This window comes from Silurus meridionalis, chromosome 4 (genome assembly GCF_014805685.1).
Source record: "Silurus meridionalis isolate SWU-2019-XX chromosome 4, ASM1480568v1, whole genome shotgun sequence".
Taxonomy (NCBI): Eukaryota; Metazoa; Chordata; class Actinopteri; order Siluriformes; family Siluridae; genus Silurus; species Silurus meridionalis.
In genome coordinates, this window is record NC_060887.1 from 20,111,730 (window position 1) to 20,139,568 (window position 27,839).

Here is a 27,839-nt window from a genome sequence, read left to right on the forward strand (position 1 = left end):
TATTTGAAAGCATTGAAATAAACCATGATGAACTAATTCAGTTTTCAGACAGTAGTCACAATTTCCTGTTGGGTGTTTCCACATTTAGTCTTTAGCAGGTCGTATTTTTAGCTTTAAAACGATCAATTTTTTCTTTCGTCTCGCCACTTAATTCTTTCTAGGGGTGTGTGTGCGTGTGTGTGTGTGTAAATAGTTTGCTCGGTGTCACTCGTGTTACGCGGTTCAAACAGGGTTAGTTTTGGGGTGTGGCCTAAATATGTGACTCCGCCCATCTACGTCACCAACAGGGAGCGCGAGCAAGATTCTCGAGCGGAACTGGAGGCTGTTGCTCGAGTCATAGGAAAATGGCGACCGCCGGTATTGCAGACCCGGGCTTCTCTGCCCCCCCAGGTAACCAAATAATAATCAAAACTCTGCTTATAACTGTCGAAATTGCCATCGCGTCTATAGATAACTTTTAAAGTGACACTATTTTGCTATTCAAAAAATATTTTAGGATTTATTTCTATACAACACGAACCCGTCCAGGATAAGAGCTGAACGCTTCGAGTTGTTTGTGTCTGAAGTACTGAGTGATGAAACGCTCACCCCGAGCGAACTCAGCTCTGCTTTCGAGCTCTTTTCACCACACCTCAACGACTACATAAATGCTAAACCACAGTATGTTAGGACTGTTAGGGATATCAAGTTATTAATAGGCTATTGAACAAAAAATGTTACCATGGGGAGGGGGAGACCATGTGTTTATGAGACTGAGCTAGCTGATAACTTGTGGAATAGCAAACCCAGGAGTGGCACGCTAGCCTAGACGATTTTACTGTTTATAACCTGGAAAACCGTTAAATAAATAAAGGCAGGTCAAGTGCGCCTTTGTTTTTATTTAATTCGCTCATCCAACCTAGATATAGTCGGAGAAATCACATCACATTTCCCAGAGACTCGACTGCTCGCTAGCGAGCTAACTGGTGCTTGAAAAACCTGTTCGCTAAATAACGCGATCATACATTATTTCCGCTTATACTATTATTCAAGGCATGTTAAATATTTGTCCCCAGCCTGTATATAGGCTGTTTAAAGATTTGGCTGGTTTAATGGGTTATACCCAGCTCTATTGTGTCTCTATTGTAGCTAGCTTTGTTGTGGCTGTGTTTGTTTGGCCTGTATAGTAGGAGCTTTCCATTATGTCCCAGTCAGTGTTCGGTATCTCATCTCAAACCACGATCAATAATAAATCAATAAATGTGCTACTTGGATCGGTTTTTCTTGCCTCTATCTCTCAGCATTGGAAAAATATCCCTGTATTCTTGCACGTGTTTGCTTGCATAACTTCAGCCATGACCAGTTCATAGTGTCTGAATTTCCAGAGCAATTGTTATGAGGTAGCTGGTGGTCAAGCAGATGCCACATGTATATAAAAATAATTTGGCTTAGTATAAGTTTTGTTTTGTTGTACTGTAGGAACTTTCATTTTCAGTAGGAGTACTAGAAGTATTGCTCTGTTTTCAAATCAAATAATCTTTAGTAGTAACTGATTAGACTTGGATTTAGACCACAAATACTGGATCAAGTCTTGTGATCTTTGTTGAGCCAAAAGGATTGTCCAGTAGCCATATTTCTGGAGCGTAACCAACAAATCTCTACAAAATTTCCATCTTCCTACCCAAACATGTCAAATGTGATTCTGTCCACCATCAGCAGACCTTTTGTAAAGCAGATTCCAAAAAGACAATGACTATTATAAATGAATGTGTCCTTTTAGTGTTACTTTTTGCACATTGTTGATGCATCCTAGTATGTATCAATCTTATCTGACTAGTAAACATCTTCATCTTGCAGTTTTTACTTCAAACTAAGTAGGCTTTTATTGTCATTCCATCCATTTCAGTACAGAAACAGCGTTCCCCATGAGCAAGGTGCTACGTAAAACAGCATAAATTCCACAAAACCATGGAACTACACCAACCTAACAGGGGCATGACATAAAGTGCACATGTGCAACATTTAGTGCAAAAAAAACCCAAAAACATAACAGTGAGATATTGGACACAGCATAACAGACCAGTACAGATTTATGTTGAAATCAGTTGTCTTTTATAATTATAAATACTGAACAGTTTGTGTAAACACATTTTTTCTAAAACACCTAAGATGTTCTTAAAGGTCACTTGCAAGGCTTTCCAGTCATATGTGGTAGGAAGCAGAGCAGGAAGTGTTCTTGGGTGGTTGGTAATGCTGTTTGGAAAATCAAAAATGTCCTGGAACACTGGCTTTTCATCATGCATTAGATGTAGTTTATCCTATCCTTTTTAAAGAGGTGTCTTACCCCTACAGACTTGAGGACTCCCTTCTGGAGGATGCTGGCCTCTCAGAGAAGTACCGTACATGCATGGTTGTGCTGTGGCAACGTTTGTGTTTGTGTGTGATATAAGTAGAGCTGTTGCTATCGACTATTTTAGTAATTGAGTATACTATTGACTATTTCAACGATTAAACAAGTAATCTGATATGGGTGCCTTTTGTTTACTGAAGAGCAATACTAAATATACAAGAGAAAATAAGATGCGTTTCTTAAAATGAACGAGTAATTTGTTTCGTTTTTGAGAAAAACAACATTTTGCTAAACATTGCTGAAATTGCATACAAGAATATCTGTGAAAACTAAACCCGTTTAATTGCCATATTACAACAAAATACAAGTATATACATTAAAAACAAAAAAAAAATTATTTCAGAAAAGGGTGGGTAAACACACTGTATGGTGTTTTTTTTGTTTTAGTTTAAAGTGATCCCAAACTTTAGAAACTTTATCTCTTTCTTTGGCCTAAATCCTATGGAATCCTAAGTTAGCCTAATTCTGACGTTTTTCTCTCTCGCAATTCTGACTTTTTTTCTCGCAATTCTGTAAACAGCCGACATTTCTGGCGCATCCACCGGTAACCGTGTTGTGGGCCTGAAGTTTGAAGCTGTTGGTGTATGAACGAGGCTCCTCTGCTTCATCTGTCTTGTTCCGTCTCCTCCAGAGCTGATTTTTAGACAGAGTTCTCTCCAGAGATCAGAGGCTCACTTTGATACCATGCGATTCTATTGATTGTAGCCGATATAATTTTCAATGTGTAAATCTTTCTGGCACTGGCATAGGGGGTGATGCTGCCCGATGGGCTAAAAAAAAACCTCAGAATGGCGAGAGAAAAAAGTCAGCTTTCCGATAGAAAAAAATTAGCCAGTATTAGGCGAACTTCCCCCTCTCTGTTTTCTCTCTGTTTTTCTATTTTTCATTCACAGCGCTCCAGAGTGTAGCGGGTGGTGTGTCAGTAATGATGGTCCGTGGGAAACTAAGCAGTGCTTAGTTAAATGGATTATACATAGAATTTTTGTAATTGAATTACGAGAAATTGTAACAACCGCAGATATAAGTAAAAAAAAAAAAAAATCCACATATTGATTGTAATGAATTTGGTATGAGGACATAATGGCTTTTTATACCAAGATTTTTGCTGATATTAGTTTTCACAAAAGTTTCTCTTATTACAAAAGGATGATCAGTGTTCCTGTAGTTAACCACACAATTTAATAAGCCAAATATATAAACCACAAACATTATATGTGAGCTTATTTGAGTAGTCAATAAGTTACAGTAAGCGAGTGTTAATCGAGACAGATTAGACGCTGTTTTGATGTAGAGTGTAATTAGTCAATTAGGCCACCATGTGGTGTTTTGGGCACCTGTGTGTGTGCACGCAAGGTGTAATTACAGATAAACAGCACTAAATGAGTATTTCTTGGTGTGCAGTTTAGCTTACAGACTGTTGTACACTAAAATAATCATGTCAGCTTTCTTTGATCAAGCACCTTTAATAATTCAGTTTGTCATAGCAAAAATGATCAGAAAGATGCTGATCTAAAATTCACTTAACATTTTTTTATGTTCTGGCCACATTTTAGTCAGTTGACCTGCTTTAATTTTGAGGGAAATACTATTTATAACCCACATGGAATTCTACTTTTTCCACATATATAAATGAGAGAAATCATTGCACATTGGGTGCAGAACAGGTTGAGTTGGATGACATGATATTAAACAAGTATGTTTCATAAAGATGATTATATAGGAGATATTACAGCTTATTGTCTGGCTATAATAACGTTCTCGGTCCCCTTTTTAATAACTAACAGGGGCATCCAGTCTGATTTACTTGTGGCCGGTATTACTAGAGGTTTTTGTTGCAGTAATTCAGCAGTCACAACTGTGATCTGCCTGTATCTTAGTCTTTAGTTGCCCACCAGGTGTGGCTCCTTCTTAGCTGGAATGAAAACCTGCAGGAATGAAAACCGGACCTTGTTTGTGTAAGATTAGACACCGATAATGTATCAGCTTAAAAGACTTGAATTTTCCTTGTGGTTGAAAACTGAGAATTTTCTAGCATGATACTGCATTGAGCAAGTGAGCCTACTCACTAGAGCTGCAACTAACGATTCTTTTCATAACCAATTAATCTGATAATTACTATTGTTATTTTGATTAATTGGATACAAAATTGTGATGTTTTGCCTATCATAACTGTAATTTAGGGTATAAAAGTGTACTTAAAAAAATGCAAAAGCCACATATTGAGATTAATTCTTAAATTTTATCCATCTTATAGTGTTGGCTTGTTGAGGAGTGCATGGGAGATTTCTCCTTAAATAAATTCACTCATGCTGGGAGAATAGTATGCAAGGCGAGGCAATTTTTGTAAATCAACATTTGTCTTGTTTTTAATGATAATTGCAGATTGCAAAGTCAGACTGCAGAAAGTATGCCAGGAAGCATGATAAATGCATCCTAAAAACCCTTTCTCAAAAGCTTTTTCTTCACAAATCCCGTGCCTATATTAATTTTTTACTACATTATAGGGTCCAGTCGGAAAACAGCTTCACCAGAGGTGAGTGTTTGTTATTTATGTGTAAGCTGTAAAATATTTCCATATTTTGAAACATGCTGACATTGACAGTTGTTCAAGAATATTTCGGGTTTACTGGTAGATGATATTAGATGTTTTTGGCAGTAGCGTCACTGACCTATATATAAGTTTTTGAAAATCAGTAATGCAATTTTCTTTCTACAAATAGAGAGGCTAACAGTAGGATGTGTGGATTATGACCATAAAAATAACAGTTTACTTCATGGAAACATTAATTAGGGAGGATCAACATTAAGGAAATTCCAGGCAATGAATGTGTCTGCCTTTCTAGACTGGATATATGGGTTTTATGTTTTTCGTTTATTCTTTTTGTCTCTCTCTCTTTGTTTAAATCCTACTCTGCAGGGTCCAGGTTCATCTCAGAGTATGAAGAAGATTATCGGCCATCGAGGGATAGACCCCACTGGAGAGACCACTTACAAAAAGGTCAGTTGAAGTTAGAAGGACCAAACCACGAGGAGTGAGGTTTGGAACAGAGTATTTAAGATAAAAATAGCTGTTCATTAAATTGATGTCACCACACTACCTCGCAAGTCATGCATCACTTTAGCCCCCAGCCTGGTGGGATGAGGTTTAGTCTTTCAAACCAGATTTCTAGCTGTTGCTAAAATGAGTCTGGGACTTAATGTAGGCAAGATCTGTTTACTTGCACAGAAGGATCCCATGCAGGCTGTTTAGACTCATTTTCTAATGTTAACATTTTTTCCACTAGACGACCTCTTCTGCCCTGAAAGGGGCCATTCAGCTTGGTATTACCCACACTGTTGGAAGCCTGAGCCAGAAAGCTGAGAGAGATGTTCTTATGCAGGACTTCTATGTGGTAGAAAGCATCTTTTTCCCTAGGTATGCGCTTTCTCCACTATATTGATTTTTGTCAGTTATTGTGTATTACCTGCATAATATCATATACAATTATTTTTAAACATTGGGCATTAATACTGATGGACATACTTGCAATTTTATAGTAAAAATGTATGAAACAACCAAGAATGTGTTTGATATTTTTTCTTTTTCTTTTCTAAAGTAGCCAACTTTTGCTTTGCAAACTCTTACCATTCTCCCAGGCAGCCTCACGGGGTAGTCACCTGCAATGTTTTGAGTTCCCAGAGGTGTTAAATGCTTGTTGGCTGCTTTTCTTTCACCCTCCGGTCCAACTCATCCCAAACCATTTCAGCTGTATTTACATTGGGTGATTGTGGAGGCCATGTTATCTGATGCAGCACTGCATCACATTTGGAATACAAACGATGGTCCTACCTAGTGCAAAACAGATGGGATGCCCTGTTGCTGCAAAATGTTCTGGTAGCCATGCTGGTTAAGTGGTCTATCAATTTTGACTAAATCATCAACAGTGTCACCAGCAAAGCACCCCCATACCATTACACATCCTTCTCCTCCATGCTTCTCCTAACAAAGACACAGTGATTAGAACCAAAAATAGCAAATTTGCACTCATCAGACCAAAGGACAGTTTTCCACTGAAAATCTGTTTATTCCTTGTGCTTCTTGGCCCAAGGAAGTCTATTCTGCTGAATACTTGTTCTTCTGAAGTAATGGTTTATTTGCTGCATTTCGATCATTAAGGAATGACTCGTGCTGTCTGAACTCCGAGAAGCATGCATGTAAATCGGCAGTTTCTGAGACTGAGGCAGTTCTTTCTAATAATCCTATCCTTTGCAGCCGAGGTAGATCTTGTTCTTTCTTTCCTTAGATGGTCCTCATGAGAACCTGTTTCATTATAGTGTTTGATCGTTTCCAGGCTGATACACATCAAGTTCTTGAGATTTTTTGGATTGACTGGACTTGGTTAAATAAAGAAAAGACATTCCATCATTATTTTAAGAAATTGAGTGTTTCTTGCCTTATAAGGATTTCTACAGTAGTTATAGTAGCCCCCATGGGGCTATTGACTCTGTACCCAACAATTCCTCTGCAGAAGACAACTGATGGTCTAAAGAACATTAAGAAGGCAAGAAATGTCACAAATTAACTCTTAGGTAGACACACCTGCGAACTCAAAACCATTCCAGGTGACTACCTCATGAATCTGATGAGAGAATGCCATGAGTCATCAAACTGTCATCAATGCTAAATGTTGCTACTTTGGACTATCTAAAATATAAAACATTCCGGTTTGTTTACCTTTTTTTGTTTCTGTTTATTACATAATTCAACTTCTTTAATAGCTTGTGCATGTTTGTGGGTGTCCAGTACTTGTATATCCTGCCTAAAACCTTTAAACAGTACTGTTTCTACATGCACACACATGTGATTGTTAAAGAATTTGCCAAAATCTATTTGCTTTAAAAGAAAATTCAGCTTTTAAAAGACTGTAACCTTCAAATGCTCTTTTCTGTTATTACATTTTGCCAATTATAGGATAGACATGGCACATTTTGTTTGTTGTTGTAAAGCATCGTGCTATTTATGCCATCTGTCATTTCTTTCTCTCTTAGCGAGGGCAGTAATCTAACGCCTGCACATCACCATGGTGACTTCCGGTTTAAGACTTACGCACCGATTGCCTTTCGTTACTTCAGAGAACTCTTTGGCATCCGACCTGATGACTACCTGGTCAGCTCAAACCCCTACACTTTTGCGCACACAACCATTCCAATATCATACATAATTGTTGGCCGGTTAAATTTGTGCTTGCTCATTGGTTGTATATGTTCTAATTTTTCTTTGCAGTACTCTCTGTGTAATGATCCTCTAATAGAACTGTCGAATCCTGGTGCGAGTGGCTCGATCTTCTACGTCTCCAGCGATGATGAATTTATTATTAAAACAGTCCAACACAAAGAAGCTGAGTTCTTACAAAAACTACTGCCAGGTTATTTCATGGTGCGTAATTTTATTCAAATTCTCCTGTGTAACTTTTTCATTTAGTATGTATTGTTGATGTCTGAAGAAAAGTGTGTGACTGGTGAGAGAAAGCTGGACTGTGCTTAAATATTAAAATATGGTCTCTGAAGGCGTTTTGTTATGTGCCCTTTTTCTTCTTAGAACCTAAACCAAAACAAACGGACACTGCTGCCCAAGTTTTATGGACTATACTGTGTGCAGTCCGGGGGGAAGAACATACGCATTGTGGTGATGAACAACCTTCTGCCATGTTCTGTACCAATGCACTTCAAATTTGACTTAAAAGGCTCCACTTACAAACGCCGTGCTTCTCCCAAAGAGCGGGAGAAAAATGTTCCCACCTACAAAGACCTTGACTTCATCCAGGACATGCCTGAAGGAATTCAACTTGAGCCAGACAACTACAATGCTCTCAGTAAGACTATCCAGCGAGACTGCCTGGTGAGTGCGTGTTCACTTGTGTTGTAGCTTGTTCACTGTAAATGCCAAGTGTACTCTGGACTTTGTTTGTTTGTTTGTTTATTTATTTATTTGCACAGACTAAACGTTGCATTCATTGTCTAGTATTTGTGTCTGTGAATAATCCCTGCAGTTTGTGATCATGTTTTAACATTGTTATTTACAATAGTAGTGCTGGTGTTGATGACTTGGGGATTTGTGTTTTAGCTGTTGCAGAGCTTTAAGATTATGGACTACAGTTTGCTGGTTGGAATCCACAATGTGGACCAGGCAAACCGTGAGCGTCTTGGTGTAGGGGAAAGCTGCAGGCCGGTGGAGGGGACAGTCACACCTGACCAGAAGAGGCCTCAAGCCCAGAAAGCTTTGTACAGTACAGCTATGGAGTCCATCCAGGGAGAGGCACGTGGGAAGGGCACAGTGGACAGCGAGGACCAGTTAGTCATTCGCTTCTTTACTTTAGCCATGTTTGTGTGAGTCAGTATGCTGCTATGAGATTTCACGTGTTTATTTGTACAGATGAGACAATCATTTTCCTCTTTTATTGAGTCTTTTTATAATTTTATTTATTTATTTATTTATATATATTTTTTATTTTTATTTGTATTCATAATTACATTTATAGGATTTGGCAGACATTCTTATCCAGAATAGCTTGCAATTGTCTAATTTATTCAACTGAGCAGTTGTGGGTTAAGGGCCTGGGACCCAAAACATGGTACAGGGCAGTACTTTGGAGCTTCCCCTTGAATGGTGGGCCAGTTAATACATTTATTATTAGTCCCTGCACAAATAAGGCTCTTTCTTCTCTATTTACCTGTTCAGGTGGGGGGGTATCCCAGCTCGGAACAGTAAAGGAGACAGACTACTGGTTTACATGGGCATCATTGACATTTTGCAGTCATACAGGTAACTACACATTTATGCTCACTGTAGTTGTGTATTGGGGTATCCCAGCTCGAAACAGTAAAGTGGTTTCCTAGGCCATGCAGTAAAATAATTTTAAAATGTTAATATACTAATGGTCCCGTTCACTTATTAGTGGAGTCAGCAAAGAAGTTGCAAATTGGAAATATTGTTGTTTTGATGTAACGAGAAACTTTTAGTTTAAAATATTTAAATATGAAACATGAAGCTTTAGCATTTTTATGTCAAATGTTTATATGATATGATTTTGCTATGTACTTTAAATTGTGTTCTTGTAGATTCATCAAGAAGATCGAGCATTCCTGGAAAGCACTTGTTCATGATGGGGTAAAATATTTCAGCAATTGGATTCGAAATTTTAACACCGTGCTGTTTAAAATGCCTCAGTCTTATGACTATTCTATAGTAACTTTTTTTTTTCCCCCAGGACACTGTGTCTGTTCACCGACCAAGTTTCTATGCAGAGCGATTCCAGCGCTTTATGTGCAACACAGTATTTAGGAAAACATGTAGGTCTCAAAATTATCTGACTTCACCGAAGCTTATATATCTTGTAAGGTTCACTCTCTTTTAGTACTTATGCGTTGGTGCTTCTCTCTTTCTGTTCCCAGTGAAGTCATCACCATCAAAAAAGAGTCGTGGAGGTTGTCCGAGTGTTGCTAGGAGGCTGCCCATGGGCACTGCTTTCCCCAGTGCCCAGTCCAGCAGCCACATGTTTCTTGATTCTCGACTCATGTATCGTTCACACTTTACCAACACTGACACAGATGCTGAAATTGGTGAGAAAGGGGAGAAATTATGTAACTGAAGTCTAGTTATGTCAATGTTTTTCAAGCATTGGTTACACTGAGTCACCCAAATATTGTTGTGGTATTCATTTATTTTCAGGTATGCAGTCCGACAGACCTGACCTTCTCCCGAGCATGCCTTCTGGAACCTCTACTGAATTTGCAGAACCTGATATGCCTAATCCCTCAGTGCCCCCAATCAGGTATCAACAAATGAATAATAAATAATTATCTTAAAACATTTTTTTTTTCATGTGTTATTTAAACCTCTCAATTTTAACCTTTCCAAATTTTGCTTCGTTGTATGTTATGCTGCATGGTGTAGGTCAGTAGGGGTAGAAGTGCACAAATCTGAAAGCACAGAACCTGATAACACTTTTCTCAGGTAACACTGATATTCATGCTTTAACAACATGATCCTTTGCTTCACTTCATGATAGTTGAGAGGCTCATTACTCCCCCTACCTTCTCTTCTTAGTTTGGAAGCTGAAGTTGCTGATGAGCAGGGTAATGAAGATTCCATTTCTCTCAAAGACATCATCCCAGAGACCAACATTTGTTTTGTAAGTCTAACCATTAACCATTTTTATCGTTACATAAAAAAAAATAAAGCTTTTAAATATTCTGATATGCAAGGTGAGACTAAATGTTTGTGATACAGAACAGGAAAACGATTTGTGTGCATAATGCAAAATATATTTATTTTAGTAATTTATTTTCTATGTTTACGGAGGGGTTGGAGAAGGGGGGAAAATAAAGCTCTTTGCAACTCTGGTTGATTTGATTACTATAGTAGCCGATTTGAAACACGTTAAATAATTAAATCAAATTAGGGCAAGTACATGCATTTCTGCTGTTGACGCAGTATTGACAAGCCTCTCCCATTTGACGTACACGTGCATGGTTAAGAGTCTGTTGTGAGAAAAATAAATGCCACTTTTTCTTTATTTCAGTAAGACCATCTGAAAACATGATTTAAAGGCCGAAGAAAATCGGAAAATGCATATGAAGTATATCCTCAAATCAACTGAATAAGAAGCGGTCTCTCCCTGTGGGAAGGAGTGGAAGGAAATTCCTAGCCTTTGGAGTGTCACCCCAGTGGGTATGGGCAGGAGAGCATGAGCAATTAGACTCTCTTCTCTTTCTCCAACCCAGGGTATGCTGCTATAACTCCACCTGCTGACTACATGATTCCTTCCTGTGCTTCAGAGTCATCTCCGGGCTCACACTGCACATTTGTTCTTTTTCATTCAAACACTCGGTTTTGTTGCTCGTGCATACATTTACTGAGAAAGAAGACTGGTGAAGTTATTTATTCTATATATATTTTGTCCTCAACCTTGCTCTATTTTTGCAGCAGTTATTATAAGACTTTGTGAACAAATTATATTGTATTTCATACTGGGTGTTAACACACTTTTTGTGTCAGACAGTATTAGTTCAATATTCTGATGACTTATTTTAAAATGATCTTCAGATCTGCCGAAACACATCATTTAAAAACATGCTGGAGCAAACCAAGCTGCATGACATTGTTCACCAATTAGTTACTCTTGGCTTGTTGTGAATGGAGTGATCTCCAAGCCGTTGTAAGCTTAATCTTTGACTTCAAAATTCAATCCAAAAGGGGTTTGTTTTTTGTTTGTTTTGTTTAAAACACCTAAAATGAAGAAGCAAGTATTGTGCTTGTCTGTTTTGGAAGTCTCTTAATCTGTTTCCTTATATTTGTGTGCCAATCCCATTTTCTGTGAACTTTTTGTTCAACTTTTTGGCTTCTATTTTCTTTTTTTCATTCAAGATTTTGTAAGCTTTTTTTTTATTTGGTCAATCTTGAGTGTTTCCACCCTTTTAAATGGACCAATCAACCGTGTAGATTCATAAGTGGATATAAGGCTTGCTTATTTTTATGCTAGTGGCCTTTAATCCATTATGTACTGTATTTCTGTATATATTTGTGTAAATAATCACTTGTGTTTGCATAACTAATATAAAGACTAATATGCTTTTATGAAGCAGTATGTATTCTGAACTAACAAAGTAACATGTTTAAGTTCTTGGCATGCCTTATGTCTGCTTCACTAACTGCACTCTTATAAGAGCCTGCTAATTTCTGCTGGATACAGAAATTACCTACATTCGGTACATTACTGATGCAAGTGGTCATTTCATTGTGCCTAATCTTATTTTTGCCACATTTCTTTACCTCATTTAAAAGTTTCAGCTTTGCATTTATTGTGCTTTGCGCTCTTCTCCCTGCATTACATTATAACAAGCCTTTTCTGGAAACACTTATTTAACATATCTATGTTGTCCAGTTATATACATTTTTGTAAGGTGAGCGTTATTTTGCACAAAAGGTGTGAAGTTGCTTTTGTGTGGTTTTTTTTTTTTTTTTTTTTTTTTTTTTTTTTTTTTTTATTATTATTTTATTTATTTATTTTTTCCCCTTTGGTTTTGGGTAGCAACTCAAACTTGGTGTATATGTTAAACTATATGTAATGTTCTGTTCAAACTAAAGGCAGTGTCCATCCACCATGAACATATTTTATCATGTGCTTTTTCATAGCAGATATTTTGAACGAGTGCAGTGTGGGACCAAATGTTTTGAAAGATTTCTGTGCAGAGTTGAGCTGCTTTGCAAGATGCTAAGCGGCTGAAGGCACACGAGTTATGTTTGGATGTGCACTAACAGGGTTAGACTTGATTTTTACTTATGGATAATGGCGTTAAACTGATTTGGTCACATAGACATTTAGTCTTTTCTAGAGTAATTGTTGTGCTCTTAAAGATCATTAAGGGGGAAATCTACAGCAACCAACCTGCTGCTTCATCCAATTCTTTCAAATACACCAAGTTGGTAAAGGCGCAATTTGGGTCGCATAACACTACTGCTGTTTCTGGCGTTTTGTCTCACAGATAACTCATCTCCTGCATTGTTTCATCTTTTCATTTTCATGCCTATTAAACTCCCATCCGCATAAAAAGTGCATTCTACATGTAGATGAGCCAAGCTCGTTCTTCAATAGTAAGTACAATAGTCACTTTTTAAGACAGTCTTGTGTCATGGACATCTTTTTAAAAATGAATTTTAACAAATTTTGTAAGCAGGTTTTATCTTAAATTTAATATGAATATTATTTTACAGCAGTAATGTACAACTAATGGTGAATAGCATTCATTTCATCACAGTTCGTTGGGGCTCAGGATGGTTAGAGTTTGGGCCAACAAGGAGCTAGATGTCTATAAGGATTCTATCTGAATCCAGTAATCCTGTACTTTATGTTGTAAAATACTGAGTGAGCTGCACTAAACTGTGCATTAAATGGAGAGAAGAATATTTGTTATTGCCAAATAAGGTTTTAAAATGGTATTTGTATCTAGGAGGATACAATTCGAAAATCAATATTTGTACAAAATTTGTGAAAGTGGATACAGTTGGCTTCTTTGTTCATGATGTCCCTGACATTTTCTTCTGAAATAGCTGTGGTTTATTTTGTCTCTGGTTCTTGTGTTGTTTTTGTTTGGTTTTTCAACCCCATTCTGAAATTTTATTGAGAATACCCAGTATTCTGATTCTAGTAAAGTAACATGACTTTTAAAAGGACAACATTCTGTGACAAAACAAGATGTACTAAAGTGGTCAAAGCACTTTATTGCTGTGATTTTTTTATCTTTAACTGCATTGTATTTTCATCAGCGTGCAGTGGAATGCCTTACTTCTATTTCAACCAATGAGTCTGCTTCAATTTGTTAGTATTTTTGTGATATTGATTTGCTTACATTTCTGTAGACCTGAACTCCAGTGCCCTGATTAAGGCAGGATTACCTCGTCATATGACGGGTGCCTGTAGACTCCCGTGTCTCTGTTTAAATTTGTGTTGCTCTTGAGTCTTTTTTGCAGTATTTGAATTTTACTGACAGAGACTTGTGGTGAAACTGATTAATGCACAACAGACACATTAGTCTTGCACAATTCACACAGGATACTATGCTGGCAATGAAGACACTACCATATGAACTATTGCAATATTACATTTCTGCCAGCTTATCTTTGGGTAATTATTTATTAGGAAAACGTTTTTGTATCTTGTATGATTGTATGAAACCTAATATTCTGTGTACCATAGAGAAAAGTTTGAATGCTGTAAAGCACAAAAAAAAAAAAAAAAAGAAAACTGTTTTTTTTTAACGAATTGCATTTCTGGCCAAGGTTTTAGTCTCCCATTGTACACTGTATTTGTTGTGTTTAAGGTGTTCTGTATTGCAATTTTTTTGTAAAAAACAAAACATGAATGTCTGGTGGTTTCACGAGGAGAATAATTGCATATATTTTTACTCCGCTTGTGTATATTGTGTATATGTATTGTATATAAGCTGCACGAAAACACCCCCACCCATTCCCTTATGTTAATCACCTGCCTATTCTGCCAATTGAATGTGGAGGAGGGTTTTTTGTTTTGTTTTCATATTGTCATTTACATTTTCAAATAGGCTAATAAATTTGTAAACTTTTTGGTGGCTTAGTTTCTTCATTTTCATATATAAAAAAATGAATAATTATACTGTAACACTTTTAATGTTGCCGTATAAGGCAGGAGTGTTAAATAGCCACAAGGAGATGGACCTGGTCAGCAACAATATTCTTCACAATGATTTGAATTATTTGGTGTCAAGTAATACAAAACGGAATTATTTATTTTGACAGGTTTTGCATTGTTCAGTTGGCTTCTGTAATGTAAGTGTTTGCAGCCCACAGTTCTGGTCTACTAATTCTTTCGGACAAGCAGTGTTCTTATAACAGCACTACATTTCACTGTATCACTGCTTTTGTTCACAATAAAATTACTATTCTGGTAAGTTCTTTACACTGATTGTTACGATTCCTACTATGGACTGTTATTCTGTCTGTATTTTTGGGAAGTAGTGTTGACTGCGCAAAAACGAACAAAATAATCGACCACATGTCATCCATTTTTGTTTATGTTCCTAAGGGACAATACTATTGAAATAAAACTTAGCAAAACAAGCAATACAAATTAAGTGTCATCTAAAAATAACCTGTACAGCTATTATTGTCTAAATAACTGGCAACAAATGTGAGTACACCCTAAGTGAACATATCAAAACTGTCTAAAGTGTCAATATTTTGTGTGAGCACCATTAATATCCAGCACTGCCTTAATCCTCATGAGCATGGAATTCACCAGAGCTGCACAGGTTGTTGCTGGGATCCTCTTCCACTCCTCCATAATGACATCACAGAGCTGCTGGATGTTAGACACATAGCGCCTCTCCACCTTTTGCTTGAGGAAGCCCCACAGGTGCTTAATAAGGTTTAGGTCTGGAGACATACTTGGCCACTCCATCACCTTCACATTCAGCTTCCTCAGCCTCATTTTGATGGGGGTTTTGGGTCATTTTCATGCTTCAGTGTCACCAAGCATGTTGGAATCCATGTTTAAATCAATAACCCACAGTTCTCCAGTATCACCAGCACTCATGCAGCCCCAGACTACGACGCTACCACCACCACCACCACCATGCTTGACTGTAGGCAAGACATTGTCTTCTTGGTACGCCTTACCAAGGCATCACCTCACATGCTGGACCATCTGAGCCAAACAAGTTTATCTTAGTTTCATCGGACCACAGGACATGGTTCCAGAAATTCAAAGAAATTTGAGAGCATTGGCATTTTACTCAGGAATGACTTCCATCTAAACACCAATAGTGGATTGATAGATTGATGGAGCATTTTAGCGACGCCTGTCTTTCTCTGTGGAGGACTTCTAAAGCTAATTTAGAGTGGCCACTGGATTCCTAGTCACATCCATCATAGGGCACACGACACATACACATACACCAAAATGCATCCAAAGCCCCTATCAGCAAACCATTTGCATATCATTTCACATATTGTCAGAATTGCTTACGCCTTGCTCTCTGTATGTATACAGTAGCTGTGTGCAGGTTAGCTTGAAGACTCATCATTTCGGGGGTGCTTTTAAATTGGAGTGATTTATCGAGTGGAGTAGGACTAAACCCCCGCAGGATGAGCACAGGACTCTGTATTCTCCATGGAAGCCCCTGACTTGCATAATGTAATCAAACTATGAAATGATGCCAGAAGCTGAAGCAGCTGAGTGGAACTTGTTCCATTTGTTTTTTTAAAGAATGGGTTGAGTGAGTGTTTTGGTCAGGTGCAGTGTGGGATATGGATAGAAGAGCTTCGAGAACAGTGCTTTATAAGCAGCAGTGTATAGGGGAAGAAAGAGGAGGAGAAGGGGAAGGTGGGGGAGAGCGTTCTAGTCAGGGCAAAACAGCAAGCTCAACACGTATTAGCGCAGAGAGAGAGAGAGAGGGAGAGAGAGAGAGAGAGAGAGTCTGTGAAAGGCGGGGGCTGGGGGGGCGACGCATCATTGCAGTACTGAGAAGAAAGTCCTGCGCTAGTCCAAAAGCCCCACACGCACACACGCATCCAGAAGAGGAAGAAGAAGAAGAGGAGGAAAAGAAAACGGCCGTGGCGTTAACGACCTGAAACCTCGGAAGCCTTTTATGTTGACTCCGCAGCATCTTTCATCCTCTTTCAAGGAAACGTGTGTTGCCTCCGGACTGTGTGTGTGTGTGTGTGCTGGCAGGACTCGGTTGACACTCGGTTGTGGGTGAATTATAGTTGCTCGTAATGCGCCACTCGGGCTGATGCTCTCGCTGCAGCAGTGAGCTCTCCTCTCTGTTCCTCTCTGTTCCTCTCGGTTCCTTTCTGTTCCTCTCAGTTCCTCTACTCTCCCTAATCTCTGCGGGGGTCCTCGCGCACCGTCCCATCAGAGCTCTCTCCAGTGTTCATAGGGACTTTTAATCCTCGTGTCATCCTCGTTTCTACTTTGCTGTTACCTTGGTGATTCAAAACCCTCCATTTTAATTTATCTTTACCCTCCTCCTCTTCCTGGTCTTCACCAAGCCAAGGCGCTGCAGAGAGCATGTGAGTACCAATGCGGACATCTGCTGCTGCTCACAGCGCTCTCTCTCTCTCTCTCTCTCTCTCTCTCTGTGTGTGTGTGTGTGTGTGTGTGTGTGTGTGTTAAAACCACTTATCGTCTGCTTTCTTGTAACTTTAGAACTCATTATTTTACACTCGTTGTTTTAAGGAGTACGTGTGTATTGCGCAGTTATTGCGGGAGAAGCTCAGGTTCACTGAACATATACTGCTGCTCTAGAACAAAACAGCTGTCCCATGGTAGCTGCTGAGCTGCTCAGAATAGAAAAATGGTTACTAGTTTTTAATTTATAATATATATATATATATATATATATATATATATATATATATATATATATATATATATATAATTGTATTATTATAATTTATTTATTTATATATTTGAACAAATCCTACTCAGGTATAATAAAACCTCTCCTGCCATGGGAAAATGCGCACTTTCGAATGAGATCAGTGCAGTAATGGACTTTGTGCGTGACTGGTGACTGTGCTTGGGTGTCCTCATTATTCACAGTCATCCAGTGTACAATATGAAATAGGATTAGAAATAGGACAACATTTTTACAACTAGGAAAGTCCAGATTTTAAGTCCTACATAGGTAAAGCATTGCTGAGTTCTACCTCAATAAATACACACTGGTAAGCGAATTTATAAGGCCTTTATAAGATCTATATGGCGTGTTCAATAAGAACACACACAATTCTGTAAGGTGTCCCTAAGGCAGCTGTTCTCAGTAGCCAGGATGTATATTAATCCTCAAATGACTTTATGTTCAGGTCCGCTCCAGCTCCAGATGCTGCAGCTCCTGCAGGAGCTCCCGGGGCTCCTGGGGCAGAAGGAGCACCAGGAGTAGGCCCTCCTCCCCCTCCTCCCAACACCAGCAGCAACCGTCGACTACAGCAGACACAGGCGCAGGTGGAAGAGGTGAGTATGCCTGGGGAAAAGGAAGGGAAGGAAAAGGGGAAGGAAATGCATTTTTGTACTAAAGCCTGAGTTGTCACTAGTCCAATTATTATTATATTTATATTGAAGAAGAGTCCACGTTTAGTATTTATTATTTTGTAAGCATAATACCATCTATTTTTGACAAAGAACTAAGTAGCAGGTTTTTACTAAGATTGCTTGGGTGTTTAGAGTCTACAAGTATTCATGTAAACCCTAACCTAAGCACTTTGGTGAGGTTCTGAGATGCCATGGTATTGTGTTTTGATAGAACTTCCAACTTCATAAAACACATTATAAAATTTTAAATGTCTTTAGCCTTATGTATTTGCAAAACCTTCTACCACCACAAATCACAGACCTGGCTGATAGATCGTTGTCAATTCAAGTTTTGAATTAATTTTACAGTAAACTAAGTACTGCAGTAGATATTATATTAGATATTATAGATTATTCTCCAATAGTTGCCAAGCTTCAATCAGCTTCATTCAAAATAAATGCAATGTACCATTAATAATATGCTAATAGGTATGATTTTCTGTGAAGGTTGTTGATATTATGCGTGTGAATGTGGATAAAGTCTTGGAGCGGGACCAGAAACTGTCTGAGCTGGATGACAGGGCTGATGCACTGCAGGCTGGAGCCTCTCAGTTTGAGAGCTGTGCTGCTAAGCTGAAGAACAAGTACTGGTGGAAAAACTGTAAGGTGAGGAACATTAACAGCAGACACCATGCTATTTAAAACTGGATCTGGCACTTTAATTATATCTTTATAAAAACATATAATTATTTAATTCATTTATATTTAATCACTTGATTTATTTGGTTAGCATTGTGATTTATAAAAAAAAAATGTAATTGTGTGTGTGTGTGTGTGTGTGTGTGTGTGTATATATATATATATATATATATATATATATATATATATATATATATATATATATATATAAAACAGAGAGAGAGAGAGAGAGTTAAGCAATTAAATCTCTGACTCATGCCTCCTCTACTTGCCATCCTAACCTCGAGAGCTATGTCCTCTGCAGTGTGTGTAGTGATAGTGATAATTAGTTAATGAGTGCAAATGTGATCCCCATGGAAATTACAGTACTTGGTGTAGATACCATCAGACCTGTTTAATGAAGCAATTACCTAAGATTATTGGTAATTATTGAATTTGTATTGTTAAATTCGTATTGTAAAACGAATTTAACAATACAAATTCTGGAGTGTTATGCTAAGGCAAACTTTAAAACTGGTTCTATTTAAGTTAAATAAACATGCATTAACGATTTATTCAAACAAGAAAGAGTGTTTTTTTGATTTTAACATAATTGCATTTTTTTCTGCTAGGGCAAAATGTATTTTCCATGCATGAATCAGCATGAATCAGAGGCATTATCCTTTGCCATTTGGCATTGCTTCACCATTCTCTGATGCAGCCATCAGCTGTTTCTGCTCAATCCTTAGTCAGGATATGTCTTAATTAAACATGTAACAAGTTTTGGGCCCAAACTTTATCTATTGATGGATATACAGTATATAGTGGCTTAAACCTACCATCTGTAACATTTTGGTAAGAATAATATTTCTATAATGTTTCCAAACTGCAGAGAATCAGACCTCAGTCCTGTAATATTTATTCATGGTCTATACAAACATATATTAAATGCCAGCTGAGATAGCCCAAAACATTATCATACCTGATCTTCAGGCAGAAGCGAAGTCTGGCCACGTGATATAAAGATGAGAGGAGCAAATAAGTGTCAGGGCTAATATGAGAGGTAAATAGTTATAGTGTGGATATAATTTTTCTGTCATTTGGTAGGAATCTATCAATAGTGATTAATAGTTTTTTAGATGTATGTGATTAAATGAGGTTTTATAGTTCACTCTTGGTTATACTGGGTGTGAATAAATCATCTGCAGGCCTTGCTGTGAGTATGTATGACCACCGTGTAACCTAAATCTGAATAAATAATGAAATACATGGAGAACACCCATTCGGTATTAAAATACAAAGAACACACAGACTGTATACTATGTAATCTATATAGACTTTATACAGATACTGTACACAATCTATATAAACCTTATTTAGACTGAAATCGATGTGCAGTTATATTACATTATTATGAATACATTAATCAAATACATTTTCTGTAATACTGACGAAACTCAAATCTTACATACTAAATATTCAGCACAGCATTTTTGTTATTATGATTTTGCACATTATACTTAAAACACATTATTTGGTTCAGGACACAGCCTTGAAATCTCTCTGAATGTGTCACTTGCATTTTGCAGCTGTTGCTTGTATCCATGCAGTGAAGAAGCATTCTTCACATTATGAAATGTTCTTTTGCAAGCAACTGCAAAAATCCTAAACAACCAGCACCACATCTGACTGCGTATCTGTATGATGCTGTAATTGCGATGGAGCATTTGACTTGTAAAACATTTGCTTCCCTGTTCCTTTCTTACTTTCTTTAGATGATGATTATGATGGGCATTATTGGAGTCATAGTCGTCGGAATAATCTTCTGTGAGTTGCACAATATTTATCCTTTTCATAATACTTAAGTACAATTAAATACAATAAAGTACATTTTTTCAGTAGACTAAGAATGTATTATAAAATTAAACATTACTTACATGTTAGTTCACGGATAAACTAATAGGTTGAACTAATACATATATGTAGATATTTCTGCCTTATTTGCAAGGATTCCTCTTGTAGGCATTGCTAATTACTCTAAAATCATATCAATCTTTTTTGAAATAAGTAGCCTTTAGGTAAATAGCAACAGTGTCATTTTAAATGCCTTAACTTTGCTTGTAAAGAGTCAAGGGCATATAAGATTAATGTCCAGAGTCAACTTTTCCAGCACAAGTTCAATAATTTATTCAGCAATGCATTTTGTGCACTTAAGCCTGATCATTCAGTAGGAGGATCTTACAGTCAATTAAACACATGGCTACAGAGAACGGAGGCATATGTTCCTATAAACTGCTGTATAGCTTTTTCTGTATTTTAAAGGTGCAAATGTATGCCATTTGATGATTTCTTAATCTTTTTTTCTGTCTTGTCCCCTCCTTGGTTCTTCTCCATTTCTTATTTTCTCTACAGTGTATTTCTTCTCATGAGCTCACCTGATCATAAGGTGACAGAGATAAGAAAACCAGTTAAAGGAGGGAAAAGAACAACAAAGTATTGTGAAAAGCCCACTCATGAAGGCCATGCATTTTGCTGCACCCTCTCTCCTTTTATTATTAAGACCTCTCATTCCATCAAACTGATACTTTTCAGTGTCGCAGTAGCCATCAGATTTACAAGCTTCCTGTTCTCCCATAATCTGCTATGCTGTTCATTGACTGACATCTCATATACACACACACACACACACACACACACACACACACACACACACACACACACACATGCACGGTGAGTGTTTCAGGGATTAGTCCGATCAAAGGTGGGATGCTTGAGCCTCTGTTGCTGACAGTGTACCAGTGAATGTAAATGAAATTGCATAAAATGAGTGACAGGGTAATTAAAGACTAGGAAGTCATGAGCCTGTTTCTACCTGTAATGCCAACGTACCCGCTGCTGAATTTCTAAAGCCTTTGGGAATTAATTAACTAATTTTAGCATATATAACACACGCTGCTCTTTTCCAACTGTCATAACCATTTTTACTATAACCCCATCTGCTTGTATCTATTAGTGTCAACTGGAGAAAAATACTTTTTATTGTGTATGTGTAATTGTCATTGAAAGCATTGCTAATAGAAACTTTTTTTGAGATATATAGATGCTGTTAGAAATATAATTTGTCTGCTTCATTAGGAATAAGGAGGCAGATGACAATATAAGGAAAACATAAAGGCAGAGGGGAACACAGGTATGACGGTGAACAGCTGGGGAAGATTTATTTTGTTGGTTTGGGAAAAATCATATATGCACACACACACACACACACACACACACACACACACACACACACACACACACACACAGTAACAATTATTAATTCATATGTGTCTAATGACTTGCATGGAAGATTAGACACATTGCAAGACTTCATCTCCTCAAATCCTACTGCCTAATGTACATCCCAGAGAGAATCCTGTCACTGCTTCCATGAAATTTCATCAGTGTACAAAACATAAGTTCTCTGAGCCTGCCAAAACATACGATTACCTGCTGCATTTCAGAAAAAATGCGACAAGGGGAAAAAATGGATTGACTTGCCATGTAGTATGCTATTTTAAATAAAACGTCCTACATAAACACAAATTTCATTATTTTTCTATGCAGTATAAATTGCAAGAGCTTTCAGTTTCCATTTTGATGGTTGATTCAAAGAGTTTGTATGGTACATTGCTAAGTGTAAATGGCATTTATGAAAAAATGTAGCATTGACCAATAGGAAAGCAAATCCCTTATTACCATTTAGAGAACCCAGAGAAAAATTTTGAAGCATGCCTATTTGCTCTAACACTTTTGCTGATGCCAATAAAGAAAATGAAAAAATAAATACTGTGAACTGGAGTGGTGTTTATGTGATTTTTTTTTTAAGAAACAAGAGAAAAACATTTAAAGTCAGTCAATGGTTAAGTGGCATATTTGCTTTAAGAATTGTGATTTCAGACACTGGGTGAGGGATATTTTGAGAGGTATTTTTAATCATGGAAAAGAAGCAAAGTCAAACAAATGTTTTTTTCTCTGAGTGGGGTTTAATGAAGTATTTAAAAGAGAGAGACATTAGAGGCAGCAGCACATCTTTAAAAATATTTCTGTGAAGAAATGATTGCTATGTTGAGAACGTGTGAAAGCAAAGGTGTTTTTTGACAAATGTAGAGGTAACTATTATTAGCTTTGTAACTACTGTCACCAATATTATTGTGCAGTTTTTGTTTTTCCTTACAATAAACCTAGTTTGTTGTTGCTGTGAAGAGTAATGTTACTCAGAAAAGTCAATGGAAGTCCAGTTTCTGTTAGGGGGTGTATATGATTACAGTGTTCACATTTAAACGTAACAACATTCAGCACACATTTTCACCATTCAGGTTTACAGGTACACCCGTACAAACACCTAATAAAAAGAACTGTTTTATTTCATTGTACATCAGTAGTCACTGAAAAGTCAACTGTAAGGCTCATAGATGCACACAACAACACACTCACATGCACACACACACACACACACACACACACACACACACACACACACAGCTAATTAACACTACATTACACTGAACCTTTACAATGACCTCAATAAACAAAAGGAAATTTGGTGTCTTTCAGACATTTAAATAAAAAATAAAAATGTTTGCCTCATGGATAGACTTTAAGATATTTCTAACCTTAAATCGTTAAATTGCACACACACACACACACACACACACACACACACACACACACACACACACACACACACACACACACACAGAGCTTGGAGGAAACTGGAAAAAACAACAACACAGACCAAACAAAAGTGAAGTTGCACTGAGCTCAGGATTAACCCCTAGGTCCTGGAATTCTGAGCAGGCTCTGTCTGTTGTACCATTCAGTGCCTATAAATATACAGAAAAAGATAACTTTGTATTTGAATTACATATCACAAATAATCCCTAGCATCACCCCTTAATTCATATACATTTCTTGACCAAATTATTATTTATAGATTTCATAACCCACATGCTATATGCTAATCTGTAGAAGAAAGTAGTGTACATACCTATCTTGATGCTTGATATAAAAACAAGATTGATAAAATCAGTGTCAGCAAAATCACCCAGTAATTCTCCACTGTTACATTCGTCAAAAGAAAAAAAAAGGTTTTAGATGTCAAACAAAAACTATACAGTGATCAATCTTAAATTAAATTATTCACTACAATAATTAGGAATGTTATATGTACACATGCTTTGTATTGTGTTTAGCAAATCAGAAATATATGGACATGAAATACATGTAATAAACTAGATCTATTGCTCATGTCATATACATGTCAAATAACCTCACCCAGACTGGCTAGTTGACCTGGCTCAGGTGTTAGTACTGTCAGATTAACATCACTGGGAGTTTTTAGGCCAAAATGAGAGACCCTGCAGGTAAACACAGTGCCAATAGGGTGTTTAGAAGGGTGGACGATGAGAAAGGATGAGAGAGAGTACGTCCCATCACTGTTCTGCCGATGACTGGAGAGAGATGATTCATCTGTCAGGGAGACGTTCTCTGTCTCTGAAGGGAGCTGAGAAAACCACTCCACCTGCACAGAGCCAAAGGAGAACCAAATAAATGCCAATTAATGCTTTTGACAAAAAGGTTTTTAGTGTTAAAAAAGACTTTTTATGAGTAGTGGTCTAGCAGCTAAGGATGCTGTGTTCTCACTGCTTTTGACTTGGTTTGACTTGATTATGCCGGTTCAAACAAGGTTCAATTGGAAACAGTCAAAGGAAAAGAACAGCAATAAAGTAGGAAATATGGCATTGGTACTATTTCTAAGTATTGTCTGTAATTGCCTGATAAGGTATGTCTTCAGGACATACTTAAATGTTCAACAAACTGTTTAATTTGAAACTCAGCCTCCACTAGTTTCGAAAGAAACTTCTTTGGTGGACCAGAACAAAAAGAAGTAGAAGGCAAAGGCTACTTATGGAAATGTGGATTGCCGCATAGTGAAGACCTTTTGGAGGTTGCAGCCATGAAGCCACAGTCATATTTGAGGTTAACAACAAATTAAGGATTATTTATACTTAATGTAATAACAGGTCATTTTAACTGACTGCATGTAAATACACACCTTTACATCTAGGGGGTAATAACGATCACAGTGACAACTCAATCTTTTCGGTGATTCATCCGGGAATGTTATTTTGTTTTCTGTGAAAAAAACTCTGGGAGGTTCTAAAAGAGACAAGAATAAAGAGCATCAGATGAACAGGTGACAACCACCGTAATGTATTTTCAAACTGCCGGCTTTCACATAAGAGCAAAAACAAGTGCCCGTGACAAGTCCACTTTCTGACAAGAGACTCACGTATGATGTTCAGCTGAACGATTTGCTGGGTTTGGAAGGGTTCAGAGGTAATTGTACAAATGTATGTGCCCTCATCTGAGACCTTTAAATTCTCCATGGTAAGAGATGCATTTCCCTCTCTGACTAGTAAGGTTGAGTTTGCACTTGTTTCATTCCGATCCATTTTCACTACCAACCAGAAAACAAAACATTAGAAAAACATTGTTTAGACATTGTGATATGTACTAATTATGAACAACAAATATTGCATTTGAATAAATATAAGCAAGAATTTGAGTTTTTAAATAATACAATTCACTTTATATTTTGTACTATTCGAATTATGTGCATATCATATTTATTGATTGGATATACAGTAATCCCCCGTTTATCATGGTTGTTCCGTTCCAAAACCACCCGTGATAAACAAAAACCACGATAAATGGACGCCACCCCAAAATCTTTTTTTATTTTATTGTTTAAGCTGTTAATCATCCTTCCACACACTTTAAACAGAAAACATTTGCAAGAATATTACGAGATGAATTTTGTGTAAATTACTAGAAATACAGTTCACTGTATCACATAAATTTAATTATTTTAACATAAAACTCCATAAAAACAATTCCCTATAAGTTACTTGGTCTGTCGTGCTATCAGCGAGAGACCGGGAAAATCAGCAAAAAATCAGCAAAACAAAAAAATGCAATTTCACAATAAACCAATAAAAAGCGGGGATTACTATATATGCACAACCATTTACTAACCATGCGTTCCTGCTGCAGTCTCTTTCATATCCAGAATGGTCCGCCCATGTCCTCTATACTGCCAGCGCCACTCAAGACCCAAATTTAGCTCTGTAGGGGTGTCCCTTTGCCTATAACCACAATCTAACACAATGTCTTGTCCGATAGAGACCGCAATGGAGGGCGCACGAGAGAACACCACAAACACAGCTGCAAAAGCGAGAAACATAACAGACTGAGCATTAAGGAGAGATTATGGAGAAGTGAAGAATGATAAAATACCATGTTTTTGTGTGATTTTTTATACTGAAAGTTAATCTTTTCCATTACATATAAGAAGATAATTTCATTCAAACTGTAGAGACACTGAAACTGTAGAGACATTACTCTCAATTCCACTCCATGTTTTAACTATTTACAAATACCAACATGCTAAAAATTACAACATTTACATCGATAACAGAAGGAACAAACAGGGGAACACAGCTGATAACAGTGTTTTGAATCTCAGACATATTTGTAATAAAGTTTATCACAATAAATCGCAAAAATCTTTAAGTACATTCTGTAATTTGTAGCATCCCTTGCATCCAATGCTATATACCAAGTAAATAATATTAAAGTAGGGCATGCACTTTTTAAAAACTTTACATGCTGATTTGTGACTGCAGGTTTTCAATGCACAAGCCCTATGAATTTTACCATTATACAATCATTAGAATAGAGAAACACTTATAATTTTTATACAGAATAAAAATAATAAACAGAATAATACCATCTGTGATCAGAGTTCCCCACTGGCTGAGAGGAAGCTGAAGTTTGCTCTGCATTAGTGATGCAGCTTTCGATTCTGCCTCCTCATTGGACATCGCCTGTAGCACCAGAGTGAAGCCGACCCCTCCTCCTTCAAGCTGTACTGAGGCGATGAAATGGGCAGGTACAGAATCCGATTTTGCCCCTCGAGGGATATAAGAACTCAGTTCACATATCACTTCCTGTTCATTGCAGTCAGCATGGAGAAGAGACTCTGCTTCAGGAATCTCCACTGATGAAGCTAACCCAAACAAAAGGCAAACAGGCAACATGAGCAGGAGCCAAACGTATGAATGCTGCCACAGCAAAAATAACACATGGAAAACAGTATTGTAACTTACTCGTGGTCTCAAAAATCAGGTCATCGGGGTTAGGAGTGACAGGGGGGATGTAGGGGGTGATGGTTTCAGGCGAAAAGTCAGAGTTCATAGGAAGGTCTTTTAGGACCACAGTGGCAGGCGAGCGTATAAAGTGAGATCCAGTCATTCCTCCCCCTTCCTCAATGTAGGAGCAGGACAGTACCACATCCGCCACCTGCACACCTGAGAGAGAGAGAGAGAGAGAGAGAGAGAGAGAGAGAGAGAGCAGTATATTACAAACAACGAGGAAAAACGACATTACACTCACATAAAAAGAAAACACAGAGGTTTCAGTAAACACTGATGACAGTGTTTGATTCGTAAATTCAAGTGAATCAGATGTAAAACACACCGTGTGCCACCGCGTGCTGAAAAGCCAAAACAAAAACTGCTAACATGACAGATTACTTTTATCAAAACGCAAAACACTGTAACTGTATAACCCCAGCGCCCTTACACTGTAAGGCTGTAACGACTGTAACGAAAATAATCATACAAAAACATTAAACTCGGGTCTGATATCTGATGTATTTTAAAGATCCCCTAATTCATTGCAGTTTCACTTTTCATTTAAAAACCAAGCTTCCGCATTAAGAGGAGCATGCAGTAAGTAGGCGTATGTACACAGTGTGTGTGTGTGTGTGTGTGTGATGCCAGTAAGCTGTGTTTACATGCGCAGTGTTGGATCATAAAGTGAAAGTGAAAGTAGCTTTCACGTCTTGTTTAACGTGCTTATGGTAACAAAATGGGAACATGCATTTTATTTAAAAATGTGCAATGTCTTGTAATGCATTTTATTAACATTTAATATGATGAAAATAATGATTATAAAGTAGACTCGTCATCATCATCTTTTTTTTTCTTTCTGTTTTAAACGACTCAGTAACCAGTTTATCCTTTTCAGGATTGTAGCGGATCTGGAGATTCAATTCATTACTATTTGCATAGTGCTTT

General features: G+C 37.4%; 3 protein-coding genes across 3 annotated transcripts; 2 read left to right on the forward strand and 1 right to left on the reverse strand.

Moving 5' to 3' along the window:
* Positions 1–285: 285 nt before the first annotated feature.
* On the forward strand, positions 286–14,509 carry pip5k1ab (phosphatidylinositol-4-phosphate 5-kinase, type I, alpha, b). Its single transcript, XM_046847549.1, has 16 exons — positions 286–390; positions 4,894–4,922; positions 5,307–5,387; positions 5,674–5,804; positions 7,418–7,535; positions 7,653–7,805; positions 7,968–8,267; positions 8,493–8,719; positions 9,108–9,191; positions 9,488–9,536; positions 9,637–9,718; positions 9,821–9,988; positions 10,098–10,200; positions 10,323–10,382; positions 10,476–10,560; positions 10,951–14,509. Exons 1-16 carry the CDS (start codon positions 345–347, stop codon positions 10,951–10,953), a joined length of 1,719 nt encoding a protein of 572 aa, XP_046703505.1. The 5' UTR covers positions 286–344; the 3' UTR covers positions 10,954–14,509.
* Positions 14,510–16,364: 1,855 nt separating this feature from the next.
* Positions 16,365–21,957, forward strand: vamp1b (vesicle associated membrane protein 1b). The gene is made up of 5 exons (XM_046847948.1): positions 16,365–16,976; positions 17,772–17,919; positions 18,484–18,642; positions 20,430–20,481; positions 21,067–21,957. Coding segments are annotated over exons 1-5 (378 nt in total). The 5' UTR covers positions 16,365–16,974; the 3' UTR covers positions 21,084–21,957.
* Positions 21,958–22,659: 702 nt separating this feature from the next.
* tapbpl (TAP binding protein like) lies at positions 22,660–27,515 on the reverse strand. Its single transcript, XM_046847947.1, has 9 exons — positions 27,238–27,515; positions 26,868–27,068; positions 26,489–26,767; positions 25,735–25,923; positions 24,989–25,156; positions 24,752–24,855; positions 23,971–24,217; positions 23,684–23,754; positions 22,660–23,519 (listed from the first exon to the last, which is right to left on the reverse strand). The coding sequence occupies exons 1-8, from the start codon at positions 27,281–27,283 to the stop codon at positions 23,684–23,686; spliced, it is 1,305 nt and encodes a 434-aa protein (XP_046703903.1). The 5' UTR covers positions 27,284–27,515; the 3' UTR covers positions 22,660–23,519.
* Between the last annotated feature and the right edge of the window lie 324 nt (positions 27,516–27,839).